Source organism: Nycticebus coucang, chromosome 4 (genome assembly GCF_027406575.1).
Source record: "Nycticebus coucang isolate mNycCou1 chromosome 4, mNycCou1.pri, whole genome shotgun sequence".
Classification (NCBI taxonomy): Eukaryota; Metazoa; Chordata; class Mammalia; order Primates; family Lorisidae; genus Nycticebus; species Nycticebus coucang.
Window position 1 is genome coordinate 95,839,631 of NC_069783.1, and position 14,807 is coordinate 95,854,437.

General features: G+C 43.8%; 1 protein-coding gene across 2 annotated transcripts in view; it reads right to left on the reverse strand.

Annotated features, from left to right (window-relative positions):
• The window catches only part of CREG2 (cellular repressor of E1A stimulated genes 2), a 45,725-nt gene extending 37,299 nt beyond the window's left edge, over positions 1 to 8,426 (reverse strand). For both annotated transcript variants that reach the window (XM_053587316.1, XM_053587315.1), the window contains exons 1-2: positions 7,884 to 8,426; positions 5,496 to 5,665 (exon numbers count right to left, since the gene is read on the reverse strand). In XM_053587316.1, the coding sequence (XP_053443291.1) occupies positions 5,496 to 5,665; positions 7,884 to 8,327 (614 nt within the window). In that variant the 5' untranslated portion in view covers positions 8,328 to 8,426. The remainder of the gene's footprint in view (positions 1 to 5,495; positions 5,666 to 7,883) is intronic.
• Positions 8,427 to 14,807: the final 6,381 nt, after the last annotated feature.

Genomic DNA, 14,807 nt, shown 5'->3' on the forward strand with positions numbered 1-14,807 from the left:
ACTCCCAGAGTGCTAGAATTATAGGTGCGAGCCTCCACAACCGGCTTGTGTCTTTAAGTTTCATCTATGTATGCCTGGCATATAGTAAGTACTCAATAAATATCATTTGAAGGGAAAATGTCTTTTTTCCATCTTAATATTTAATATGTTGCTTTTGTACACAGTATGATTAATTTATTTTTAATTGAATTTAGTATCGGTATCTACCTGCCTTGGATTTACATTTTCGGAGTAAGAGCTTGCCCTCCCAAATTCCTTTATAATTCAGTTCATGAAAATCTTTTGTCTTATTTAGACATTTTCTCACCATTTCTACACACTAGATGATTTAGGTACACATGCACGTATTATCTCAGGAGTGTTACTTCAATTATGTGCTTATCTGATGAGGAAATCCAGCCTATAAACACAAAAGACATTGATCAAGAAAATATAGAATGGAAATGTCAATTCTTAGCAGTTTTTCTGCTTCTTCCAAGACAAGAGAAAATTTGATAAAACACATAAGGAAAATATTTACAAATCATATATCTGAAACCAGTGATATTTAGAATATGTAAACAACTCTTACACCTCAACAATAAAAAGATAAACAAGCAAATTTAAAATAGATAAAACCACCATGAGGTATCACTTCACACCCACTAGGACAGCCACACTCAGAAAGACAATAACAAGTGCTGGGGAGGACGTGGAGAAATCAGAATCCTCATACCTTTGTAATGAGAATGTGAAATGGTGCAGGCACTCAGGAAAACAGGGAGTTTCTCAAAAAGTGAAACACAGAGTCACCATATGACCCAGCATTTCCACTCCCAGGTATATACATACCAAAGACAAATCAAAGTATCTATCAGAAAAACTTGTACATGAATGCTCATAGCAGCATTATTATTCATGATAGGCAAAACGGGAAAATAAACATTCATCAATTGGCGATGAATGGGTAAATAAAAGTTAAAATGTAGTATATTCAAACAATGGAGTATTATTCAGCCAAAGAAAGGAAGGAATCATCAATGCCTCCTACAGAATGATGAACCTTGAAAACATGCTAAGTGAAAGAAGTCAGTCGCAGAAAGCCGCATATTATGTAATACCACTTATATGAAATAACCATAATTGACAATTGACAAAACCATAGAGACAGAAAGTCTTTATTAATGATTGCCAGGGGCTAGGCGCCGGTAGGTCAGTGGTTAGAGTGCTGGCCCTGTGCACCAGAGGAGGCGAGTTTGAACCCAGCCTGGGCCTGTTTAACAACAACAACAAAAAAAATGGTCGCCAGGGGCTGGGGCCCTGCAATAATCCCTTTCATTTGTCTTAATAGCTCTAAAAAGTTTTTTTGAGGATGTATATTTATGGCTATTACATCCTCCTCCCTTCTTCATCTCTTTTCTGCTTAAGATGAGCCCATGTCAAACAGGTAAGTTTGACAGTTACAAAAAACATTTGTAAACTGGATGGGGAGAGGTCATCAGACAATGGAGGGAACGGGAAGTGTAATGATAGAAGAACTGGACTGACTCATCAGTGGATACATGAAACCGACAGGACTGTGTGGATGAAACCCTGTGGGGCTGAAATAAAATTAGACAGAGAGAAGCGGCTACAGGTTGCTGGAGACACGAACTCAGAAACAAGTGGAAGAAAGAAGAGAATACTTAAACTCCTGTTCGTCAAGCTTTCTCTCTGCAAGGTTCTTTCTCTTTCTAGACAGCTTTTTAAAAAACTATTCCTTTTAGGTCCAGGAATACAGGAACATGCGGGCAAAGATGGAGAAGAGGTAACATGAATCAGAACAGACAGCAATTCATTTAGAAGATTTATATGTCGCCTTCAAGGGGAATGAACAAGATTCAGTGAAGAGAAATTGGGTTCAGGTTCTGTATCCGATTAGGGCTGGACCCTGTGCTTTGAGATGCACATCACATCTCAGGTGGACACAGACTCCAGACACCTTGGCTATTAGCAAACAAGCTGCCGCTGGCACACTGTTATTCTGTGCGTTTACTTGATGGAGCTCCCCTGGAAAGTGATTGAATGTCTTCCAAACACAGTTCTAGGGAAATAAATCCCAGAGCCAGCATTTGCAATTAGGCTGGGCTGAAGTTTTCATCTATCATTCAACATTTTCTTCCTACAGGAGTAGTCAAAAGGAAGCAGGCTGGGGGAGGAGTGGCTACAGGATATTTACATTTCCAGATCTCTTTTTCCTTTTCACATAGAAGAAATGATTAAACTCATACTAATTATGATGTACAGGCAAACCAACCCACTCACCAACACTTCCCCTCGGCCACCTTATTTCATTGAAGGCGAGCCTACTGCTGTTAATGTGCCTACGGTATACAGGGACATGCAGGGGCGCCTAGCAGGACAGGGCAGGAATTACATCAATGTCCCAGCCAATTGTCTGAATCACTCTAATGTGAGCAGTATTTTTTTGTGTGTTATTCAGTGCTGACCCATACAAGCATGTCATGCTGAGAGATTGTCACTTCTGATGATAGGCTCCCATTCTGTATACCCACTGGGCTTCAATCCATTCATGGTTTGGCACCTCCCCCTGGGAAACTAGATTCCTTTACAAACTACAATCTTAGCATCTGCCCTGATGCTAAACCACCCAGGCTCGGTCAATCAAAGAGCTCTGAACAAGAGCTGCTGTTCATTATTTGACAGGGATGCCTTCAACCTGAGGGACTCAAAGGGGTTTAGATGTGACAACAGCCAGGACAATCTTTCACTAAAGCCTTTTGAGGAAGAGGAAGAGGTGCTTCCAGACTTTTTTTTTTTTTGAGATAGAGTCTTACTTTGTCGCCCTCGGTAGAGTACAGTGCATCATAGCTCAAAGTAACCTCAAACTCTTGGGCTCAAGCAATTCTCTTGCCTCAGCCTCCCAAGTAGCTGAGACCGCAAGTGCCCCTCACAATGCCTGGATATTCTTAGACACGAGGTCTCACTCTTGCTCAGGCTGGTCTCCCACCTGTGAGCTCAGGAAATCCACCAGCCTTGGCCTCCCAGAGTCAGATTGGTCTTTCTTAGTAGTCAGATCAGTCTACCTAGGCACCTAGCATTTTTCCAAAGTATTGACTGAAATTTTTTCATTTCAGGAAAGGTATCTGATAAGCCTTTTTGGTTTCATTTATATCCTGATCTTCAAAATGAAAATTGATCCAAAATGATCAAGCAGAATATCGTTCAACCAAAAAGTGCTCCTTAGTCCCCAGGGCTTGCTGGCCTGACTCACGGAGAAGATGCAAGCCTGAATCCCTGGTGTCGCCTGCAAGCTTCATAAGGGAAGATGTTGCAGTGAAAGATACGTTTCTTGGGTGGCCTTTCTTTGTCAGTCAATATTTATTGAATTTTCATACAATTGGGTCTCTGGTCCGTGCATAAATTCACTTAATTGAGAGGCATCTGTCCATGCTTACGTGTGTGGAGGAACAGGAAGATGAAGAGAAGGATGCTAACTTCCAAGGAACCTCTTAAGTTGGAAACTTACTCTATATTTGCTTACCCTGAGCTAGGAAATAGATCTACACCTTTATTTAAGCTCATTAATTAAATGAGGACACTGCAGTCCTCAGGAATAAATGGAATTATTGAATAAAACAGACTTTAAATAGCAACTATTAGGCAAGACATGTTTGAAGGTTCCGGTTTGGATGGAAGGGATGTCTGACAAGTGGAAAAGCCATCTCTCTTTCTATTTTTCAGATTGAAATTTTTTTAAATGTTAAAATATTTAATTGTCAAAGATCAAAAATATTCAAGGTGTTCAGCAGTATGACTTTGTATACAGGCACACGGTGTAATGATTGTCACAATCAATTTAATTAACACATCCATCATCACTCAAGCTGTGCCCAGAACTTGTTCTTCCTACTACTGAAAGTTTACACCTATACCCAACATCTCCCATCTCCCCCCTCCTCCACATTCATGCCCAGTTTTCCTGGGGGGCTTAAGGAAGTCACCCTGCACCTACGCCCTGAGAGGCCCCCTACACTTCGTTTCTCTCTGCTCCCAGCTCCAGTTCCCGCTGACATCTGCCTGGGGACTGCACATAGATAAATCCTTGTGCAGCTGGGGTGCTGCAGCAGCGTTGTCTGTGGCTCTGTGTTCTGTTGCCTGTCCCCAGAGCATGTGTGCTCTGGGTTATGGGGTCCACATGCTCCAGCACCACTGCTTGGAGGCCTCCTGAATTAAAGACAACCTGGGAGGTTTGGAAAGGCACCCTGGGAATTACTTTCAGTAACAGCAGGCTCAGCTGACCAAGAACGAGGAGGATGTTCCATGAGAAAGGAAATATTTCTTTTCCTGGCTTCTTGCCATAACCCAAGGGAGAACAGGGTCAACTGAAGTGCCCCCAGTTTGAGACTCTCGCAGCTGATTTAAAACAACTGGGGTGGCAGAGGCTTATCCAGGCTGGCTTGACATGGTATCTTTGCTTTGATTAGCCTCTGTAAGAACTAATACATTGTCTGGTTATTCTGTTTTTAAAGAATAATAGAATTTCAGAAGTGTGATGCAACCTGTTGAATTTCTAAAGCATCACTACATTTATAGGTGGAGGAACTGAGGCCCCAGAGGCTAAGGAACCCCCCCCCCCAGCCTCTGTACACTTGCTGCTCTTCAGGGTGGGTGGGTCTCCACAGGCAGCCCCCACACCAGCTCAGTGTGGACATCTCCCTGGCAGGATATGATTTCAAGCTTTACATTTTGAATCCAGACAAAAATGTCTGGATTAGTGTTCCATTTGTGCTTCAATGTCTTTAGTTGGGAAGTTGATTTGTTACTTTTTGCATAAAGGAAGACAAAGAAACATGATACAGCAATGTTGTTCACGATCATCCAGCAGGGTGGGTAGTACTTTTCTGTGACTTCAGATATAAACAAAAATATGTACGTTTTAAATTTCCCAAACCCTCCTTGTCAGGCATCCCAGTCTTCCAAAAACTCTCTTTTCTTTTAGAGAGTTTTTGAAAAAGTGTATTAAAGAATGCTAGCTGTTTACTGTACATATGTTGGGGGTGGGTGGGGATAAAAATAAATTGACAAAACAATAAATGGGCTCAGTGCTGCATGTGCTGGGGTGACAAACTTCTCGCCTTTCCTTCAACAATGCTCACTCCCACCCCCACCTTTGCCCTTTTTCATAACACAAGAGCTGCTGTCTTATGCCCACCCTGGTATTATACAAGGCACTTTGCACCTATTCCCAACACTCATAATAACCGTATGTGGTAGAAATTAATATTCCCATTGTACAGATAAGGCTCACAAAGGTTAAGTAACTTGTTTCAAATCACATTGCTTGGTGAGTGATGGAATTCCAATTTATCTGATTTCAAGGGCAAACATACTGATTTGCCTCTCAGGTCCTGTGTGAAGCTATGTGACCCAGAGAGGAAACCACCTCCCTCCCTTCCAGCTCTCTATCAAAAACTTCTCAGGACCTGTGCAGGTGAGGCCAAACCCTTGCCTACCTGCAGAATTCTCCTTCTGATTCTGGCAGCATCAGTGAGGCCATTGGGTTCTTCATCAGATTGGCCACTACAGGGTCCTTGGCTGTCATGTAGAAGAAAGGAATCCCAGTGCTGTTGTTGAAGGGGCCGTCACTGATGGGCAGGCAGTTCCCAAAGGGCAGTCCTTGGATCTAGCAAACACCAAAAAAGGCCTTTTCAATGCAGAGTTTGTATTGACTTGAGCTGGGAGCTTAGCTTATGTCTCTGGCCAGGAACTATAGCACTGGGGATTATTAAAGGACTGTGGCGTCACAGCAGTTTTGACAGGTGGTAAATTAAGGCAAGGTGGTTCCCAATCTACTCAATTCACCCAGTGATGGCCCCAGAATTTATAGGAGATTCTCAGCAGTGAAATTCTGTTTGGAAGAGATGGTTAAAGGATTATCTTGAAGCTGCCTGTGCATAGCAAATACATTCACTTTATTGCATTTAATGTTATTTTCAAAGGGGCAGTGAAATTTACGAGGGTGGAGATGGTGCTAAGCCTTTCCCAAAAGCTGTCCCTAGGGCCCCACTGTCTTCACTGACTCCCCTGAAGTTTTGGTAACTTTAGGGAGAATTTAAGTCTTAATTTGAACATCTTGCTTGGTCTTTGGACTCCAGGAACTTTCTACTATTGTTTCTTTTAGAGCTACAAGGCTTTCTCATTCATTAGTTGCATTTTGTATTGTGATCAATGGCATTTCATTAGATGTGTACCTCAACAAGTTCCGGGAAGTTGATTTGTTACTTTTTGCATAAAGGAAGACAAAGAAACATGATATAGCAATGTTGTTCACACATCATCCAGCAGGGTGGGTAGTACTTTTCTGTGACTTCAGATATAAACAAAAATATTTATGTTTTAAATTTCCCAAACCCTGCTTGTCAGGTATACCAGTCTTCCATGAGATTTATCCCTCACAAGGTGCACCTCATTGTCACTTAGTTCCAAATCCAGGGGGCTTTGTCTTTGAAAGGTTGTGTGACAACAGTGTGCAGAATTATAAAAGGCAGGGCATCAGTCTTTTAAGAAAATTTAATGTTCAGGAGTCCTCCAAAATGGTAACATTTTTCAGCTTTTTATGAACTGCCCAGCGGCATGCTTTGCGTACATGGCAGCCCCAGCGTGTTTTCTGAATTTACTGAGGTTAGATTAAATGTCAGTATATATTAGTAAGGAGGATGCCTAACAAAGCCCAAAAAAGGGATGTTGAAAGCCAAAATATCTTACATACATTGGCACTAGACTTTTAACTGGTTGAAAAAAATCTGTGTTTTCAACCAAGATCAGCTTCATATATAAACTTCATGTCTTCTTAAGACCTGTCTCAGGAGTGCGTGATACAGGTGAAAAATCATTATTCAACTGGATCTGCGGCTGACACTTAAGAGGTTAAGATCTTTGCTAAAATTAGAATACAGTTGCCATTTAGATAATTTTTAAGCAAAGAAAAAAAAATACCTTCAAAACTGCCTAGTCAACCACCCAATTTTATAGATGAGGAAAGCAAAGTGGAGAAGCCAGTAACTTGGCCAATTTCTAACTGGTGAGACCCAGAGCTGAGATAAGAACCAACTCCCTGGTCAATGTCCTATAAATTCTATAAAATATTAATTTTTTTTTTTTTGGCAGGAAGTAAATAAGAATTTAAATTAACTGCCTATCACATCTATCTTAACAGCCCTAAAAGTTTTCTGGAAGTGCAGCTTTTACAGAAACTACATCCTCACTACTCATCCGTGTCATTCCAGGGGGAGTCACGTCTAACAGTTGAGTAAAGGATTCGTGAACCCAATGATTGAAGGTGCAGCTGATAGCTCATTCCCGCATTGACACACTCCAGAAAAAAATGTTTTTTCCTTTCCAGAAAAAGTCCTGAGTTCCATTTTCTTAAACGTAGACTTCCGTGAAGGCCCCGGCGCTGTCTTTGTCCGCACCGCCGCTTGGGTTCCTTGTCAGCAGGTGACCCGGTCTATTGATCAGCGCAGGGAGCCCAGACGGCGCGCCCACGCTGTCATTCCGAAGGCGGCCCTGGCTGCCTTTGTCCAGGTCCCCAGCCAGGCGCTAGTCATTTGTACTTCTCTTTGGCTATCTCAAGACAGGCATTCGGTACCCACGCCTACCTGGGAGGAAGCCTGGTTTTCAAGGTCCCTCTGCCGCCCCCGACTTTCCCGAGCTCACCGAGCACAATTCAGTCCCATTATTTACAGCGTGGTCGGGCCAGTCCAAACCACTGGGCACGTTTGTGAGACCTGGATCCGAGCTTGAGCGGTCCCAAGCCTTTCCCTGTGCCGTGGGCGCGCCGCCTGATGGCCAGGCCACCCGAGGCACGCATCTGCAACCCGCCCCCGGCCCAGGTGGCTTACCTTCTCGTGGGCTGACACGGTGGCCAGACAGCCCCAGGCGCTGGCGTGGGCCAGGGAGCGGGCGGTGCCGGCGCGCAGCCTCGGGCCGGGGGACGCGCCGCTGGCCGCCTGGCGGCTCTCCCGCCGGTAGGAGAACATCCCCAGTGGCGCATGGGGCTGCTTGGTGCGGGGGGCGCCCGCCCGGGGCCGCAGGTGCGCGTCCTCCTTGTGAGCAGAGGCCGGGAAGCTCTGCTGCCAGATGCTGCCCGAGTCCTCCAACAGCGCGGGCAGCGCCTCCTCGGTGGAAGCGCTGTCCAGCTCCTCGTCCACCTCGTTGGTGACAGCCCAGGACACGGAGCTCACGATCACGTACCCGGCGGCCGGGCACAGCAGGGCGCTGCAGCACAGCAGCCAGGAGAGGCGGGTCCCCCGCCGCGACGGCCGCTGGCCGCGGCTCACGGACATCTTGCAAGTGGCACGCCCTGCCGCGGGGACCGCCAGCAGCGCGCCAGCGCCGGGCAAGGGCGGCAGCGCCCCCCTGCGGCAGAGGCGCAGAGCACAGCCCCCCGCCGAGCACCGAGGACTCCGGGGTGGCGTCCTCAGCGCCAGTCCCGGGATGCCCCTCCAGCAGCACTGCCAAGTTGAGAAGTCCAGGCTCCTGGAGGACCAGATTGCACACAGACGCTACACGTACTGCAGTCCCGATGTGCAGAGTCCTTGTCGCGGTGCCAGGTCCGGAGATGGCTTCATTTTCGGCCACGGATTGTACAGGTTCTGCAGAGGGTGGTCGTTCAAATTCCCCTCCATACACTCCTCTGTTCAACAGTTGTGTAACCCTGCCACGCCGCTTACCCTCTCTGTGCCCATTCATCTTTAGAAAACAAAGATAATACTTGTCTGACGGAGACGAGAGGTGGAGGGCAGGTGCTAAATAATTAACATTTGAAGAGGCTTAGAACGCTGGCATTGTTCCTCCCCAGAGGATTGGATCCAGGCCTTCCGCTGATAGCAAAATCCACGGATACTAAAGTAGCCGATGTAAAATGGTGAATAGTAACTAAAATTACTTATAGGGCCTAATACAATGTCGATGTTATGTAAATTGTTGTTATAGTGTTTGTGTAGGGAATAATGACAAGAGAAAGTCTGTACATGTTGGGTACAGACACAACGATCTTGTTTTCCCCCTTTAAATATTTTCAATTCGCAGTTGGTTGGGAACCCACGGTATGAAGAGCTGACTATATTTCGGTAACTAGAGGCAACTTAGGGCAGTTATCACTAATTATACTTTCTTGTCTCAGCTTATGGTGTCCACAATCTTCCCCCACCAAGAAACCCTTTCTACTCTAGATTTCTACCTAAAATCTAATGGTCCTCTTTCAAATTTCGTCTGGATAAAAGTAACTGGAAATAGCACTTGGTTTTTATTTTTAAAGTATTTTGTCAAAGCTTACATTCTATGATCCCCAGGGTGTCCATCCCACTGCTCCTGCGTCCACCTGCTCCTCTTCCATTCTGTTCAAAGCCAGTTTTCTTAAGCCTCCTTCATCTCAAAGCCCTCCAAGCTGGGTTCTCAACCTTACCCCACTGCCCTTTCCAGGATGACCTCTTTCTAGTTTTAATCTTACTGGAGCTCCCTGCAGCCTTCAACACTGATCCTCTTGAGTCTCCTTAGGGTCTTTGCTTTGGTGTTTTAATTTTTTTGAGGGGGAGTTGTCTTGTTTGTTTGTTTTTGTGGACAGGGTCTCTGTTGCCCTGGCTGGAGTGCAGTGGCGTCATCACAGCTCGTTGCACCTTACCTTCCTGGGCTCAAGTGATCCTCCTGCCTCAGTCTCTTGACAGCTGGGACTGCAGGTGCATGCCACCACACCTGGCTAATTTCCTTTTTTTATCTTTCATACAGATGGGGTCTTGCTATTTTGCCCAGGCTGGTCTTAAACTCCTGGCCTCAAGTGATCCTTCCATTTTAGCCTCCTAAAGTATTCCTTCTCGGGGTGTGCTTTCTCAATGTTTTTTGACAACCCCCTGGCCACTTCTCTGTCTGCTCCTGAACATTGGTAGTCTAAGGGGATGTCTGTCTCTGGCCTTGTCTTCTTATCCTTCACACTCATCCTGAGTGATCTCATCCTCTCCCTGGGCTTCGACCATCATTTTATGTGGCTGGCTTGCAGCAACCTAAATCTCCAGCTTAATACTTTCACAGTCTCTCTCCCTCCCACCCCCAAGATGATGAGGCAGTATAGTAAGTCATTCAAATATGGGCTGTGGATTCCAATGAGTCCAAATCCTGCTGTATCACCAGCTAGCTGTCATTTGACTCCTCTGAGTCCCTGTATGCAAAGTGGGGATAGTCACCTCTCCCTCCCTGGATAGGATGTATTTGGAGATGGGGGAATGTGGACCATCCATGCTTTCAGTTTTCACAGGGAAGATGGAGTGTCCATTCCAATCTCTAGAAGGAAAGATTTGGAGGAACATTGCAGGTTTGGGGCTGATGAATGAGTTTAGGAGGAGGAACGTAATGGGCTCATCTAGCTCCTACAAAGCTAGTCCTTTCTGAATGGTCTGTCCACCCATCTCTTCTGACCTGACTGAGCTAACTTGCCTCTTCAGGCAGTGTGTGGGCACTCTGCCCTGCCTGTGACTAAGGGGTAGGTTCAGTTGCACAACCTAATAGGAGTCCTGCTTGGTAGAAATCCCTAATAAACTTTATCTCTATTACAAACTTTTTGATGCTTGTCTTTTCCTTCCCAATTAGATCCAAATTCAAAGGGAATGTAAGCGGGCGTACAATAATTATCCACCAAGCCCTATCACTTCACATGTGCCAGGACATGGTAAATGCTTAGTGAATGATAGACATTATTATTTGCTTCTGGGCTACTTACCCCTGAATATCTAACAGTCCTCTCACACTCAACTTTTGGGAGATAATCCTCCATGGATTTCCTGTATTCCTACAGAGTCCTGTTTGAATAGCCTTGTAAAGCTGAATATAGTGTATCTTTCCGGAGAGATTTAGAGATATATTTTTCAGAGGCATCTTAGGCAGTAGAGATGTGGGTATGAGTATGTTTAATTTTATCATACAATGTCAAATTGATTTCCAAAATGAGTATGCCAATTTATACTGCTACGATATATCCGAGTATGAGACTGACTGGCTGTTCCATGTTCTCATCAACAAGGATCGCTGTTAGTTTTTGTCTCCTCTATGCCCCCAAATCTGGTGGATGAGCAATGGTATCTCAGTGCCATCTTAATTTGCATTTACTTGAGACTAATGTGGCTGATCACTTTTCCCATATTTACTGGCCCATTTGAAATCTTCTTTTGTGAAATGCCTGTTAATGGTTTTTGTTGCTGCACGGGAGGGAGCCACAACACAGCAGAGTGAGAATTTCCAAAGTGGGGACTTTCCCTATAGCCAAGGGAGACCAAGGGAAAAATGGCTTGAGAAATTGACAGGCAAAAGTTTCCGTGAGAAAAATTGCTGACATCTGGAGAGATGGCCCAGAGAGATGGACAGCAACCTGTATCAGCCTGTAGCGAGGCAGATAGGTGCCGCCTGGAACCAAATTCTCAAGAGTTTTTATTAAGATTTTAGGATGCGTGTTTATAGAATGAAGAAGAGTTAATAGTGTCATGACTCAATCATGTGGATGGTCTTTTGATTACAAAAAAGGTCATCAGAATGGAGGCAATAAATCATAGGAACATCCTCCAGGGCAGAACTAAGTAGGTAACAAACAAAGTTGACTTAGGGGATGAGAGGAACTGTTAAGGTTACAGTCTTCAGGCTAGATTCTCCTATCAAGGGTAATTTTTAATCCCTTTCTAACTCATCTGATATCTTGTCTCCACTAAGCTGCTGAATTTCACTCAGGTTTCCCCAAACTAGTTTTCCATCTGTGCAGGCAAACATTCTGACCCCTGGCCATCACAGATAGCATGCTGAGCACTGGGGGCTGAGGCCTGGGGCTATTCCTCCAGAGTCTTCTGGAATGTCCTCTTGCATTGTATTTCTACCCTCAGGGTTTTGCCCATTTTTTTTTTTTTATAGTGGTAATAAACCACAACATGGGATCCGTCCTCTTAACAAATATGTAAGTGTATGGTATGGTATTGTTCACTTTATGCACATTGTTGTACAGCAGATCTCCAGAAATATCTCTAGAAATATTTAATTTTGCATAACAGAAACTCTTTATCTACTGAACAGAAATTCAACATTTCTTCTTTCCACAAGCCCTGGCAGCCACCATTTTACTTTCTGTTTCTATGAATTTGAATAATTTAGATAACTCATAGAAGTAGAATCAAGCAATATTTTGTCCTGTGACTGGCTTATTTCACTTAACATAGGGTCCTCAAAGTTCACTCATGTTGTAGCATATGATAGGAATTTCTTCCTTTTTGAAGTTGAATAATATTCCATTGCTGTATATGCCACATTTTCTTTCTTTTTTTTTTTTAAAGATCTTTTTTTTTTTTTTTTTTGTAGAGACAGAGTGTCACTTTATGGCCCTCGGTAGAGTGCCGTGGCATCACACAGCTCACAGCAACCTCCAACTCCTGGGCTTAAGCGATTCTCTTGCCTCAGCCTCCCGAGTAGCTGGGACTACAGGCGCCCGCCACAATGCCCAGCTATTTTTTGGTTTGCAGTTCAGCCGGGGCCGGGTTTGAACCCACCACCCTTGGTATATGGGGCCGGCGCCTTACCAACTGAGCCACAGGCGCCGCCCATATGCCACATTTTCTTTATCCTTCTGTCCCTGGATGGACATTTAATTTGTTTCTGCCTTGTGGTTATGGTGAATAATGCTGCAATGAACATGGAAATACAAATATCTCTTTGAGATCCTGTTTTCAATTTTCTTTTGGTTAAATACCCATAAATGGGGTTGCTAAATTGTGTGATAGTTTTATTTTTAATTTTTCAAGGAACTTCCATCCTTTTTCCTGTAATGGCTGCACCATTTTACATTCCCATTAACAATGCTCAAGGATTTTGATTTCTCCATATTCTTACAAACACTTGTAGTTATTTTTCATAATGGCCATTCTAACAGGTGTGAGATGATGTCACTGCAGTTTAAATTTGCATTTTTCAGATAATTAGTGATGTTGAGCCTCTTTTTTTTTTTTTTTTGAGACAGAGCCTCAAGCTGTCCCCCTGGGTAGTGCCGTGCCATCACAGCTCACAGCAACCTCCAACTCATGGGCTCAAGCGATTCTCCTGTCCCCGCCTCCCAAGTAGCTAGGATTATAGGTGCCTGCCACAACGCCTGGCTATTTTTTGGTTACAGCCGTCATTATTGTTTGGCGGGTCCAGGCTGGATTCGAACCCACCAGCTCAGGTGTATGTGGCTGGCACCTTAGCCACTTGAGCCATAGGCACCAAGCCTGAGCATCTTTTTATATACTTATCAACTATTTGCATGTCTGCTTTAGAGAAATGTCTATTCCAGTTACTTGCCCATTTCTTAACTGGGTTGCTTGAGTTTTTGCTGTTGAGTTATAGGGGTTCCTTATATATTTTGGTATTATTAGATATATAGGGTATAAATATTTTCTCCCATTCTGTATGTTGTCATTCTATTCTTTTTGGTTGCAGTTTTCTACTAGCAGTTTTACAGTTCCAGATCTTCTATGAAGTCTTTAATCCATTTTGAATTGATTTGGGGGTATGGCATATGTCAGCCATAAAACCTAGAAGTAATACTCTCACCTTCCCCTGCCTTGCTGTGTGTGGGCTGAGTATAAAGAAATTATCTGACCTACTTTGTCTGATTGTGGGTCATCAGAATTTACTCCACAAGGGGTCCTGCCCTATACTCAAGGGGCAGGGAATGCCACACAGAGAGATCAAGAAGAATCTGAACAAACAGGCCTTACTGGGTTTCCCCAGACTATTACCATTAGATCCAAAAGTGTGATTTTTGTCCAATCACATTTCTTCATATTTGTCCATTCTTCTTCAAATCTAAGCTTAAAAAAAATAAACAGTTTTCCCTGGGTCATTGAGTTTCATTTCTGAATGCCCCACATCACATAAAACTTTGTTTAAATATAAATAAAATAGGTGGGCGGCGCCTGTGGCTCAGCGGGTAGGGCGCCGGTCCCATATGCCGGAGATGGCGGGTTCAAACCCAGCCCCGGCCAAAAAAAAAAAAAAAAAAAAAAATAAATAAATAAATAAATAAAATAGGTTATGTCCTTCTCTTATTAACCTATCTTTTGTTATAGGAGTACTGGTCATGACTCTTATGATGGGTGAGGACAGGTAACCCACCTGCCTGCCCCTACAATCTCCACTGTTTAAAGAGTGCCTGGATAAACAAAAAAAAAAAAAAAAAAATGTTAATTTTGAAACACATGGTTGAAAATTTTAGATCAAATAACTATTTCTGAAAGATCTGGCTCCTGCCAGAATGAATGTTAGTGGGCTCCTAACTCATTATCATGAGTAAAAATTTATGCTCCAAGATCGATGTTGGTGTAGCTATTATTACTGTGAAGAGAAATGTGATGTGCCTCTCTTTCTGTAATCACCATATTGACAATCAGTAACGTGCCCTAGGGATATTTCTTTCTGTACAGAGAGCCTTCTTATTATTTTGATTTTCAAATTACTATTTCAGAAAGTAATATTGCCTCTAGGTATATACTTGTGTATCAAATGTTTGTTCCATATCAACTTAAGTTGTATGGAGGGTAGTGCTGTAATAATGACACAATTGATGGGGTGACTATGAGATCTGTGCAGAGGGTCAGGATCTCACTTCTGCTCTGAGCAGGTCATTTCCACTAGGGACTATCTCCTTAATGGAACAATTGGGATAATGCTTTAAATGACATTATAAGGGAGTTGGTGTATGCTGGGGAGACTTAGTTGGCAACCCCAAGGGTTTGACAGCTCCACACCCATTAGGAGCGCCT